At 46.8% G+C, this 14173-nt stretch overlaps 1 protein-coding gene across 5 annotated transcripts in view; it reads right to left on the reverse strand.

Annotated features, from left to right (window-relative positions):
* haf (leucine-rich repeat and fibronectin type-III domain-containing protein hattifattener) overlaps positions 1-14173 on the reverse strand; it is a 66526-nt gene that overhangs the window by 33090 nt on the left and 19263 nt on the right. For all 5 annotated transcript variants that reach the window (XM_071681776.1, XM_071681780.1, XM_071681779.1 and 2 more), the window contains exons 4-5: positions 13857-14031; positions 12183-12358 (exon numbers count right to left, since the gene is read on the reverse strand). In XM_071681776.1, coding sequence (XP_071537877.1) covers positions 12183-12358; positions 13857-14031 — 351 coding nt within the window. The remainder of the gene's footprint in view (positions 1-12182; positions 12359-13856; positions 14032-14173) is intronic.

Consider the following 14173-nt stretch of genomic DNA (forward strand, 5'->3'; position numbering starts at 1 on the left):
CGAGTGATAACATAGGTGAGAATACAGGAGGAGAAGCCAGGAAGAAGGAAGAAAGCTTTTTCTTTTTTCTCAGGAAGGAAGGAAGGAAGGAAGGGAGAGAATGAATGCTGACGACATCGGCGGCGGCGGCGGCGGCTGTAGGAGGCTGCGGGGGTGGAGGCTGCTGGGTGACCTCGCATGGACAAGAAAGGTGTCCTGGGGTGATGGCCATAAGGTCGAGGGTGTGGTAGATAACGGCCTCTTGCACGACCATGACTCAGCCTCCTCTCCCACTGTCTTGTCATGCATCAGCCCTGACTTGTGTGCGCATAATTTCGCACATACGCACGCCATGCACGCACGCGCACGAACTTGCATCCAAGCACACGCATGCACGCAAACATGTCGGTCGGTGAGCATGGAGTAGATGTCTGGTAGACTTAAACTTGTATACTGACGGCCTTAATGATACCCCTGGTAGTTGAGAGGCCCGAAGCCCAACCAACTTGTGGGTATATGAGTGACTCAGATTGGTTCCTGGTCTGATCTAGATGAAAGGGTTTGTGAGCGAGGACGATTGTGGGTGGGGAGACAAGGTATTGGAAACCTACCGAGAAATTCAGCCGAAAGAAAAATAAACTGGATTATACGGTTAGAATTCCTATCAGCTTAAGTAATTTGTCCATGAAATATATATATACATATCCTGTCTCAACGTATTTACGAAATCAGTCTCTCTCGAAGTCCGCTTGTTGGATTTATGATGAAACTGAATTCCTAGATTTCCAAAGCGTGTGATGTGTGGTGTGAGTACGAACAGCTACAGCAGCGCCACCACCACCCACCCACCACCTCTAATTAACCACAGCACCAGCCATCACCTCTGATTTACCACAGCGCCATTAAACAGCCAACCATGATCAACCACAGGGCCACCCAACACCCACGATTAACCAAAGCAGCACCACCATATCACTAACATCACCCGTAATTAACCACAGCACCACCACATCACTACCACCACCCGTAATTAACCGCACCATCACCACGCCCCCGTCAACACCAAGGTTACCCAGCACTTGGCATTACAGACCGCCCACTGGAGGCCTCCTGACCTTTCCAAAGTTCACCGAGGGTCGTGATTTAAGACCAAGTTGGTGACCAAGTCATGATCTGCCTCAGGAAGTAGTGAAGGGTGCGTGTGTCTCAGTGCCCCACTTCCTGCGGTGTACTGGTAAAGGGTGAGGTGGGGTTTAGTGCCCCACTTCCTGTGGTGTACTGGTAAAGGGTGAGGTGGGGTTTAGTGCCCCACTTCCTGTGTTGTACTGGTGGAGGGGTTGGGGGGTATCCTTGTGCCCAAATTCCTAGAGAGAACTCGTGAAAGGTGAGTGTTCCCATTGCTCCAATTCCTACATCCAACTGGTAAAGGGAAGGGACATCTCTGTGTTAAGTTATCCCACCGTCTTGACAGCGTACACATCCTAAGGGCACCTCTGTATCAACATATTCCAACGTCTAAACAGCATATACACTCGACATGACAGGGTGACATGCTCCTTGAACACACCTATACACAGTGCAGTCCACACTGCTTATACGGCAGCATATGTCTGGAGGAAGGACCTCTCCACTAATCCGGTGCGAAATGCTATATGCCTCTTTCAGCCATTTGGGGGATCCAACACGACGGCCCAGATACAAGAGAGATCCACCGGAGGAAAGGGGAGAGGGGGGTAGGGGGATGATCCAACTCCTGTTGTATAAGGGGTATGAGAACTCCTGCTGTAACCGCCTGGGAAAGAGATTCAACTCCCCTTACTACTTTCTTTTTGAAGATTCGATACCGTCATGAGAGAGTGAAAGTCGCCTATGGAGATACATTACGGACGAGGCCTTATCATTTCCCCCTGGCGTATCGTTATTAGATGTATATAGGGACTCGCCTGGCCCGCTAGGGACTAGTTTCGAGCGGTTAACTTTTTATGGGTTCAACTTCGCTGGGGCGATGGTGGGCTAAGAGCTCTGGAGGTTGTTTTGTTTTTAAATCTATGTTAGACAAGGTGTTGCTTAAGCTAGTGGATGATAGACGCAGGGTTATTTGAAGTGGGTTGGTTAGATACGAAGTTGTTAGATGCAGCTTTGCTAGACGATAAAAGTTGGATTGTTAGACGTAAGGCTGTCGGACGAGGTGTTCCTAGATGTTATTGTTTAAAATCATTCATCTTCGATCACTCTTCAGCCTCAGTTTCAGTTCCCTTCACCTTCTGAGCACAAACGAACCCTTACCTCGCCCCTCCCTAACATCACACTTCCCTCTACTGGGGTTGGGTGGAGCCGGCCCCATAGTTGAGGTGGCTAACCGTCCACAAGTAAAAGGTAGCAACGAAAATTGAAGGCAAGAGTCAGGCATTTGTTCCTCTCAACGAGCATGGACAACGACATCGTTAAGGCAAATGATCTTTCTCCTGAAGACGTTGTCGAAACCAGTTCCGATGAATGCGTTTCTGGCTCTTGCTTTCAGTCATGATTGCTACGTTTTGCCCGTTTTTCCCCTGCAGACAAAACGCCACCATACATCCCTAACGAGAAGTTAGCTACAGGGGGTTTGTTGTGGTTGATGGGACTGAATACGTGTTAGGATTGTGTGGGGTTGAGCATCGGTGTCAAGTGGGTCTAGTCTGTTTGCCAAGTGTCGCTGTGGCTTATCTCTAAGAGAGAGAGAGAGAGAGAGAGAGAGAGAGAGAGAGAGAGAGAGAGAGAGAGAGAGAGAGAGAGAGAGAGAGAAGTGCGCAGGTGGCGGATGGGGGACATGTGGGTGATGTAAGATCACCATAACCTGAAAATCGTCCAGGAGCCTGACCCGCCGCCTCGCCTCTCCCTCCTGCAGCAGCTCCAACATCGCTCCTCATCATTTCTCCTCAGGGACAACGATGACGTAGCGGATAACGGAGAGGAGGAATGAGGGAGGCAGGGAGAGGACTAGGGAGAGGCAGGGAGGAGGGAGGAAGGGAAGGGGGGAGAGGAGAGGAACTGGTTTTGAGTTGCAATGCTCAGGCAATATCAGCGGGGACTCTGGTCCAAACTGAGCCGTGCTGACCTCGCCATAAGAATGTTGCTCCGTCGACTCTACCCAGCCTCAGGAAAAGAGGCAAGAGTACCTGTTCCTTTCATCATGATCCATAAAAAAAAAGAAACACCTCTGCCGTTCCTCTGCGAGATGCAGGCTCTGGAGGGATTCGATCTGTTGGTCAAAGTAAACTTTCACAGCTGCCAGGAGTACCACGGGTGGCAAGAGGATCTCTTGACTGTAGTCTCTCCTGACAAGTGAGCTCGCGGTTCCCCATGGCTCGAAGCTGTCACCACACCTGTTTATCACTGACATTCATAACGCCATAGGCTGGTGAAAAGAAGACGTAGGCTCTACAAACAGCATCAAACCAGAGTAAATAATACTCACCAAATATTCAATGTGAATACGATCCTTGGCAGTGGTTAAGTTTAACTGAGTTTTGCTGTGAATGCTATCAGTATATACTACTATCTTAGAATCCTCAATTGGATTGATTGACGAGTATAAGTTCCGCAGGATTAAGAGAACATAAGACACTTATTCGAGACCAATTGTCTATGTAGTTATGAACCTTATTCAGGTACCGGAAACATTCTGGTGGGTTGACAAGTTCTCTAATTTGCTAAAAGGTTAAATATTTGCTCAACGTCCGCTTTTTTTTCTCTGTCTCATGTACTAGTGACGCTGTATTGTACTTCCCTGTTGCTTCTACAAGAAGTAAAGCTTGATGGTTAGATGTAAGAATATAGAAAGAAATAGATGCACTGCAGGTGTCAGTATAGATGAACATAGAAGCAGTAAAAAACGTTTTAAAAAAAATGTTTTCTGAAGTCACTGAAATAATGTTACATTAAATCCCACACGTAACGTTAATTTCGCCTGTAATTTCTCTATCCTTCGTATGCTTATGCTCAACGTAACGTGTCCAGCGTTTGAATTGCTTGGCCGGTCAAGTGGAAACAGAATATAATAGTTGCCATGTCTGAGGGACTTAAGAAGGTGCCTGGACCAATAATACCGGCAGACCGGATGGTGATTAGTGTTTATATAAGATGTTCAAGATACTGTAACTCCCCTGCGAGCCGTTACTGTGACCTGGCTTCATCAGTAACTAATATATGTTCGATACTGCAGCCTGAGTGAGAGGCCAGGCGCCCTGCCTCACGCCCTCTGGTGACGTAGGTGAAGCAGGTTCTGTTGCTCCTGCTGTGGGCCACTCTCTACTGCCCCTACCCTACCTTATCTCTCTCTCTCTCTCTCTCTCTCTCTCTCTCTCTCTCTCTCTCTCTCTCTCTCTCTCTCTCTCTCTCTCGTACCTCCTCCCTACCCTTTCCTGCCCTATCGATGTTTCCGTTGCTCCTCTTTCCTGTCCTCTTCCCGTCCTTCATCTTACTAATCTTTACTCACTTCTCCTCACACTCACTCACACTCCTCACCTAACCCGCACAGTTCTTCTGGACCTTCTCTTTCGTTCTTATGACCCGTAGCGAACAGTTTGGAAAGTCCCCATAAGTCCCCAGTGTTTTCCCAAGAGTCCTCACCTCTGCCCTCGTTTAACACGTTGTGCCATCATTTAACGTCTTGGATCTCGTTTGATATTCGATATGCGCTCGTCTGATCCTTCAGTCTAACGTCCCTGTCTATTACCTAAGACATCCTTCGTTTAATATTCATCATGAAACGTATAACGATCCCAGCCACAGTTTAACTCCCACAGCCCTCGTTTAAAGTCCCACCCTCCTTGAACACCTCCCCAGTCCTTATATAAAGCTCCGCCCATCTAACATTTCGTTTCACGCCCCATTCTCTTTCAATACTTTATCCTCGTATAACAGACCAGTTCCTTATTTAGATTCCGAGTATCTAACCTTTAAAACCCACTCATTAAACACCCCGTTCTCGTTTAACTCTCCCCCAGCCTCGTTTGCAACAACTCCCCCATGAATACTCCACCCCAGACCCCGGCCCCATGTCCCTCTCGGCTCCCCATTAATCACAGAGGCTACGGGCAACAGATCCAGCGTGGGGAGCAGTGTCCTGATCTAACCTCACCCCACACTGTCCTGGGGCGGGTAGCGGACGGATGGCCTCTCCAGCAGCTGGGGAGTGGGCTAGTCTGGAACCCTGGGGGAGGATGGAGGAGTATTCTAAGCACCTGGGGGAGAGTTGGCTGATCGCCTATAGGGAGGAGTTACCTCGTCTAGGACCCTAAGGGAGTGCTCTAAGCATGTGAGGAGTTGCCGTCCCACAAAGGGGATTAACTCCTCTGAAATTCATCAGATCACGAGGGAAATAATCTGGGAACCTGGGGACCAAGTAGAAGATCTCGGTAGTAATTTGCGGAGGTGGGGAGTAATCCGGGAGCCTGGGGAGTAATCCAGGAGCCTGGGGAGTGGCCTGAACACCTACGGAGTAACCTTCGTAGTAACATTGCCGCCTCGGAGCAGAGGTCTAAGGTCCTGTAAAGGTAAGTGGACCATCTCAGACACAATTCCTTAGAACGTATGACCAGAGGACACACCATCCGAGCCATGAGTATCACATGTCACGTAGTACCTTCCTACGTCGTAATCCACCGACCTATTCCCTAACTACTACACCTTCAGGAGTTCCTCTGACCTACCAACCCATCGCAGCTCAGTCTGGTGGGTACGTAGAGAGGGAAGAAGGAAGGCTAAGACCACGTGTTTTTTTCTGTAGGTTAATCAGCCAACCCAAAAGCCTGAGGCGTCCTGGTTATCTTTAGTGACGTCGGTTGGTCGAGGCCGAACACATTGCTGGCGTGATGTCTTGCCTCCCTCCCTCCTACAGCTGACGTTACAGCACTGTTCGATAAGGTGATTAGATGAAGACACGACGGATTTATCTCTATCAGGATTCTCAGATGAACGGTTAGTGTCCAGCGGCGTTTATGCAGTAGAACGTTTTCTATTTTCTCTCGTTTTCATGAGGTATGTGAATGTCGTGGTGGGTGCCACCGTTCCACCTGCTTTGCATCAAAAGGTGAGCAATTTCTTCATCTGATAATTCCTCGGTGGCGAGAACTGTACGTGATAAATTGATGCCAAGGGATCTCTTTTTTGTCTCTCTCTCTCTCTCTCTCTCTCTCTCTCTCTCTCTCTCTCTCTCTCTCTCTCTCTCTCTCTCTCTCAGAATTAAGAACATGCATTATTCGTATTATCACAGATTAATGTTTTACGTTGGCCTTTTTTTTTTTCATTTCGCAATATCTTTGTTGTGTGACCTTTTCATAACAAGGTAGTGTCGGAACAAGGTCCTGTTTATTATTCAAAGATTTGACTAAGAACTTGTTCCTCCTAAGTTCACCGTCAGGTGTCTAGAACTAATTTTTTCTTTTTTACAATCTTTAGGCTTCGAGTAGTGTTCAGTGGGTGTAGCCACACCTTTGAGTTCATGCTGCCCACAACCTTGGACAGGAGGGGTCCAGCCTCACCCAGCACCACCTGCAGCAGCAGGGCTGGGAGAAGAGAGAGGGAGGGAGTGGGAGTCACTCTTTATCTCCTCCGCCTAAATTCCTTCACTACCCTTCCCTCTGGCAGGTACAGGGACCTGCTCCTTCCGGCCAATGAACCTCCTTGGTTCCCTCGGATAGAGGGAGGAGGATTGGGTGAGGAAGGGAGGAGGAAGGGGAAGAAGAAGGAGGAGGAGGAGGAAGAAGAAGAAGAGGAGGAGGAGGAGATGGGAATGCATAGAAAAGACAGACAACAAAATATCTGATGGCCTTTGACGGGGTTGTCTGCCGGATGATAGTAAAAGCAGCCTTAGCTCCTAATCTGTGTAGATGGACTCACCATGTGAAAGTAGAGCGAGGAGAAGGAGGAGGAGGAGGAGGAGGGGATGGAGATATAAGAGGAGGAGGGTGTGAGGGAGTTTGGCATGGGATGGGCAGGGGTCTAAGGAGCAGCAACAGGATACTCGTTACTTTTTACGTTTCACTAGACACTTGCGAGACCCAGCCGCTGTGTGTTGGCTCAAGGGCCCAGGGTGTTTGTGTGTGTGTGTGTGTGTGTGTGTGTGTGTGTGTGTGTGTGGGGGGGGGGGGGGGGGGGTTGGAAGGAGGAGACGAGAGACCCGGCTGGCCAATAGGCCGCTCGGATGGGGATCACTACTTGGCTTTAGGCTCGAGGCGTTGATAAGGACACACCCATGTCGGGGCGCAGCCTGTAAATGAGGTACCAACTTGCACTCCAGTGTCCAGCAGGACGGTATGTAAGTAGCTGATGGTAGTGAGCTTGTATGATCCCGATATTCTAATGCCATAAACTTGAGCGAGGTCTACCTAGATACTCGATAATACCTGTACACGTTTCGTTAGTGTTTATGGCTATAAAAATATATGTATGTTGACAACTTCAGAGTCTTCTGAGGTATCACATAGCAATTAAGAGAACAATATCATAAACCCGGAATCAGATGTTGGGAAAGAGATCAGTACTGAAACGTATCACTTATATATGTATGATACATGTGTGTGTGTGTGTGTGTGTGTGTGTGTGTGTGTGTGTGTGTGTGTGTGTGTGTGTGTGTGTGTGTCGGAGCAACCTTCCCCGTAGTGCAGCTAAGGTTCTTGAGCAAGAGATTCTTGCAAACTTAACAAAATAGAAAGATACGTAAAAAAACATCATCTATTACCACATTATAACCTTCGAAATTCTCGTGAGGTTAAGCCAATTAATAGAAGAAAGTTAATGCACAGCTTGTTTAAAAGTCAAGCGTGAATGATGGATACAAAAAAGCCAATGTGAGTCGCAGTCGACGCAGAATCCAAAGATTGAGGCCACAAATCACCACAACAGAGCAGGATCCAACACTTTCTCCAGGAGCGACTGAGACTGTAGTGTCTTATGGACAACCACCAACGCCGACTTTAGACAAAAGGGGCGGCGGGTCTGAGTGATGCCTCTTGTGCAGCAGCCAGGCACAGACGGAAGCCCACATATACACACTTGGCTACACACGAACAACGAAGATCCATCCTTATTAGTGTGATGATGAGGCAGTGGCTAACCACAGCAGGAGCCTCTCTCTCTCTCAATCTCACAAGAGCAGTTGTTTGTACCGGGATCTCCACGGAGGTGGCTATCTATTAACGGCAGTCCTCGCTGTTGCCAGCTGGAGGTGGGATGAGAGGGAGTTCTTGGCTGAGGTAGCGGTGTCAAATGGTAGGATGCCGTAGCTGATGGGAGAGGTAAGGAGGAGGTACCATTCATGTGTGGTAGCTGAGTGGGACGGAGTATGTGCAGCATGGGACCATAGTGGGGAGTTAGTGGTTTAAGGGAGATGTGGGTGGTGGTGTTAGGGATTTCATTAGAAAGACTCTTAAAGATGGACTATAATAGTAGTAGTAGTAGTAGTAGTAGCAGTAGTATTAGTAGTAGTAGGAGTAGTAATAGTAGCAATAACACTGTTGGTGAGGAAGTTGGGAGGGTAGCGGTAGAAGCAGGGTGGTGGTGTTGGTGGTGAGGAAGGGAGGGGCAAGGGGTGCTGGAAGCTGTGGTGTAGCAATATACAGGTGTGGTTGCAGTGTGGCCAGAACCCGATCTACCTACCACGCCTTGACCCCTTGACCACGACGCTACGACCTTGAAGTACGGCGGCACGACCCTTGGGTACGACGGCACGACCCTTGGACACGACAGTACGACCCTTGAGCACAATGGTACGACCTTTAAGCACGAAGGTGCGACCCTTGTCCACGAGAAGAAAACCCTTTGCAATCATTAAATGCCTTACAAGGCAAGGTCTTTATCTCTGTGTGTGTACATATATGACTCCAGGTAAATGTTTGTATAAGACTTTGTTAATACTTTCACTTGTGTATGTCTGTTTGTTGGTGGTTCTCTAAATACACACACACACACACACACACACACACACACACACACACACACACACACACACATCCACACTCTAGCCCAAACTAGGTGGGAATGTGTGTGTGTGTGTGTGTGTGTGTGTGTGTGTGTGTGTGTGTGTGTGTGTATGTGTGTGTGTGTGTTTGTGTGCTTGAGTGAGTTTATATACGTATCTCTAAGTTTAATAGTTGAAAGAATAAATATGTGTAATTACAATCCAAATAACACCCAAGGCCGCCCCTATGAAGACATAAAAAACAAAGTAGCAATTTTAAAAATAATTCAAAATTTCTCAACGAAAATATGAAAGTGAAGACAATTCAGTAGGTCCACGAGGCATACTTTCTACAGGCATCATCCATCACTTTATGTATAAGTTGTCTATGGCAAGAATACAGTGAGTGTTACACTGTTGACCAAACAGTTACTCCTTCAGTCTAAGTAGACACAAGTACAATATAGACGATTACGTCTACTTCTACCGTGGTGTCCCACGATTATCTATCGTACGTGATGGAGTCAGCAATGAGAGGGGCGTCTTGCCACACGGAAGTTACCGAAAAATAATGTCTCAGGAAACATTGGCTGTCGGAGTGGATTCCCCGACATGTATGGTTCGCTCCCACCTTCGCACGGACATACGCCCCTGTCCAGTCTTTGGTAAACAAGCGCAAAGACACACAGATCGGATTGGATCATGATATATAGGATTATAAGCCAAGTACTGGAACTTCTAAGGGTATTCAGTGCTTTTAATACATATTGAAATAATCTTAGAAGTTCATATATATATATATATATATATATATATATATATATATATATATATATATATATATATATATATATATATATATATATATATATATATATAAGGGACACAGAGACAGACAAAATCTTAAAGCATGGACGAAAAAAGATTAGAATGCAAAGGAATTTCCTGGAACATGAGAAGCAGTCTGGCGGGTCTGTATTGCCCGAAGAAGAGGAGTTAAAACCGGAAGCGTGAGGGTGAGGAGGGGCGCTGCAGGTGTGACGGAGGAAGACTGGATCAACGGAAATATAAGCTGAGCAGTATCGACTGTTATCACTCCCCTCCCCCTTCCATCCTCTCTCTCTCTCTCTCTCTCTCTCTCTCTCTCTCTCTCTCTCTCTCTCTCTCTCTCTCTCTCTCTCTCTCTCTCTTTACAGAACACAAATCTCTCCTAGATCAAAGCAAGCAAAATAATCTCATAGCTCTCACCTTGCAAACTCACGATTCTCAGTTCACAACAATACTAAAAAAGAAAGAGAAAAGATTCTGATCTTTGCTTTTCCAGAGAACCCCTCTCCTCTCTCTCCTCTCCCAGCAGACCTCCCTCCTCCTACCTTATGATTCCATCCTTCATTTGTCTATAACTTCATAAGTATCGATTCCTACCCCATATAAAGGGTCGAAACTCCCTCCCTCCCGTTAGTGATCCTATGTCCCTCCATCACTTATTGCTCATTGTCCTCTTCCCAAACCACCCAGTGATCCAGGGGCTCTTTCCTCCTGCCGAGGCTCAAGGTTTTCTCATTGAAGATTGATGACAACTTTCTCCTTGCATTACGAGGCTTTTTCTTTTTTACGACCTTGCAATAAAAGTGTTTTGAAAACATTGGACACAATACCTTCAGCGGCTGCGCCATCATGGAGGTCGGTGGGAGGTAAACAAAGCAGGGTTAGTCGAAGACTGTGTTCATACCTCAGAGTGTTGTCAAGATTCGGACGTCCATTTGAAGAAGGAATCAGCCTCTGTGACACAGTGTTAATGTAAGGAAACGTTACCTCTGCCAGTCATGCACAACGCAAGGAGAAACATGAACTCATCTGACCTTTAGAATCCTATACAGTGCGAATCGTCTCGAACCATAAACGAAGCTTTTTCGGACTTCCCACGATAAAACACCAGTACCGCCGCTAGAGTCTGAGAAGTATCACAGCTAATCTTTAGCTTCACACGCTAAATGCATAGCATTCGCATCTCAACACCGCTAAACGTCTAGATCTCAGTTAGGAATCCTACGACATTAAGGCTTCGGAACGTGTGAATACAGATTCATGTTACGGGCGTTGTCTCACACTCTGGCCTCGAGCCTGGGACTCTGGAGATGGAGATTCTCATTCCAGCTTCTTTGCCGTCGAGGTCATCAGCCTGGAGCCCCTGGTGGCCTTACCCCCATGGGAAGCCAACCGTTTTACTGCGAACGTCCTAAAAACTTACATAAATCTACGGAAGGCATCTCCTGGAACTTCATGGAAGGCTGTCAGTGAGCCAATAAATGGTGGTCCAATATAAGGACCATGGATGCCATAATCTACGTATCATCCCTACACTTCTTGAACGCTCTGGTGTAATTCCCTTCTGTGTATAATGACAACTGATAACGTAATCGTGGGGGATTATACTACAGAGATGAACGTCTACGTAATCGACACTAACTGTGATGGGCCATAGTGAAATAGATATGCTAGACATCCAGAGTATTTCAATGCTTTAAAAGAAGATTTTGAAGAAAAAACAAAGCTGATGAACCAAAAAAAACTTAGAACAAATGTCTTGTTCCTCGTTCAATTAAGAACCTAAGGAAAAAAATCCCAGTCAAGCTGTCTGTCTCACTCCTTCCCTCCTTCCCTCACTACCTGCCATTTCAGACAGCTACCTTAGCCACTTATCTTCTCAGGTACTGGTGGTCGACAGTCTTGGCTCTCTCATCGCTTCCGGTTGCCGTCTCTCTCTCTCTCTCTCTCTCTCTCTCTCTCTCTCTCTCTCTCTCTCTCTCTCTCTCTCTCTCTCTCTCTCTCCACCCAGCTCCCTGGACATCATCTGCGATGGTTGAATCACGTGTGGGGGCAGGCAAGTCTTTAGATGTGACGCTCGAGAATTCGTATGAAACGCGAGGTATTCCTTGATGACTATTATGATCTGTTGACACTCGAGTCAGCTTTGAGAAGTTCGCTGAAGGGTATGTACTGAACAAAAAGAAGAAGAAGAAGAAGAAGAAGAAGAAGGAGAAGAAGAAGAAGAAGAAGAAGAAGAAGAAGAAGAAGAAGAAAGAGAGAGAGAGAATACATTTCAACTACATCATAAAGCAAGAAGGAATAACATAACTGCTACTAAGTGGAAGTAGATCAGAGACTTCACGAGTGGATTAAGGATCACGAGACCTGCAAGAGACGGTCAATACTGCTTCCCCGTCACCAGCGCCTTTAAATCACTGTCAGCAACACTCACCCGCAGTTCCGTCAGCGTGTTGAGGGCCTCTCGAGGGAAGTCTGTGATGAGGTTGTTCAGAAGGGAGAGGGAACTGAGGGTGTCGTTAACGCCTATGAAACCCTCAACTTCTAGCGTCTGCAGAAGGTTTCGCTCCAGGTTCAGCGCCGTCAGTGAGTGTAGGTTCCTCAAGGCACCTGCAGGGAAGGATAAGGGAGAAGGACACTTTAGGATCAGAGCCTCAGCCTCCGAGGTGTCTTGACAGGTAAGCGTCGACCACAAAAACTGAAGGATTTGATATACTCAAGTGAAAATCTAAAGAGGCAATTTCACCATATTCTTTTCATCTATGGTACATTTTGTTTACGAAGAAATTTAGAAAACAGTATAAAGAAAATGAAGCAAAGGACGAGATGAATATCCTACCAAAGTGTCATAGAATCCGTTCATCTCATTGATCAACATTTCTTTTATTGGTAGATTCTCTGAGGCAGCCCTTCCCTCGGGGCTTTAAAGACAGCGAGGTTCACCTCAACAAACTTCCTCCCACAACATCATGAATAACGTGAAGGTCTGCAACCATTCAGAGGCTACTGGTGGATTCAGAGAAGTATATTTGGACTCATTTTCATGGTTGATTATCCCATTGGTTGTATAGGTTAATGCACTTTCTTTATCTCACTGTAAACGTTAGCTAAGGTGACGAAAGGTTGGTTGTTTGAGGATGGGAGAGAGAGATAAAAAAATCGGTATAATGACTGCCACAAGCAGCTTGCTCTATCTGACAGGGTCCCTTGCGTGAACCAGTTTCTGAGACTTAACGAAGTGGTCGAGTCTCCCGGGAACAATCTGAATCATCAAGATGATAGATCGACAGCTGAGTCTGTCCTCATATGAGACTCCAAGTTAAGTTTCAAAGACGAATTATGCATCTCACCCACAGGAATTATTAGGTATCTATAAATTCTAAGTCCGTGTTATATCTATAATTCGGACCCTGTTTCTCGAAACTGTTCGAATCCTGTCTCATTTCATGCGTGTACAAGTTATCTCTGAGCTTTTTAGTTGGGTTTGGTGTCGAAAGTAAGTGATTCGTGTCTTGTCTGAAGCACAAAGGTATGGCTTGTTTTCCTGCCGGATTTACAACATGGGAAATATTCAAGTTCTTTTGTCATCAGGTTACAAGGCTACCTCACCATTCCACCTTGGTCCACGTCACGTGGGAACACTGTATGACACAAGAACTAAAGCCAAGACTCACCACACGAATTCCACTCTCACGCGAGGCATCTCCTCGCTTCTTTCGTGCAGACGATTTCCTTTACAGTTTACCCTCATCGGTCAATAGATATACAAATGTCACTTCAAGCCCTTTGCACGAGGAATACTGTTTTGATCCATTCGTATGACTGGAACTTCTTGAAACGATGAATAACGGACGTGGGCTTTGAGTAGGCCTATATAGAACAAGTTTATCTGGCTGAAAGAAACAAGTTCAGCTTCGTCCGTGTAATGCCTGGAAACGAGGAAAGATTGTATCTAAGTACAGCGAGATTTTTGCCATAAGGCAGGTGCTAGTGTGTAGCTAGACACAAAGAGAGACAGAGGAACAGGAAGGGGAGAAGTATATGTCTGGCGGAGTGATTAAGAAATGAATCCACCACACACGCACAAACACACCAAGTACCAACTTACCTCCCTCCAGGCCGCGGATCTGGTTCTGGGCGACATCCAGGAAGGCGAGGACTGGAAGGTTGAGAAGGGCGGGAGGCAAGGTACGCAGCTGGGTCCCTTTCAGATTGAGATTCTGCAGGGTTCTCTCCAGCCCAGCGAAGGACCGCCCCGAAAGAGTCAGCTCGTTGTCGGCCAGCTGTTGGGAGAAGAGGAGTGAAGATAAAGCTATTAATGAGAAGGTTAAGACTATCAATATCAGTCTTACTGGACTGCTGTTGTTGATGTTAGATTCGTCTGGTGTGGTGCGGGCCTTTGTCCTTAGACTGCCCTTACTCTAG

Source organism: Panulirus ornatus, chromosome 33, assembly GCF_036320965.1.
Source record: "Panulirus ornatus isolate Po-2019 chromosome 33, ASM3632096v1, whole genome shotgun sequence".
Taxonomy (NCBI): Eukaryota; Metazoa; Arthropoda; class Malacostraca; order Decapoda; family Palinuridae; genus Panulirus; species Panulirus ornatus.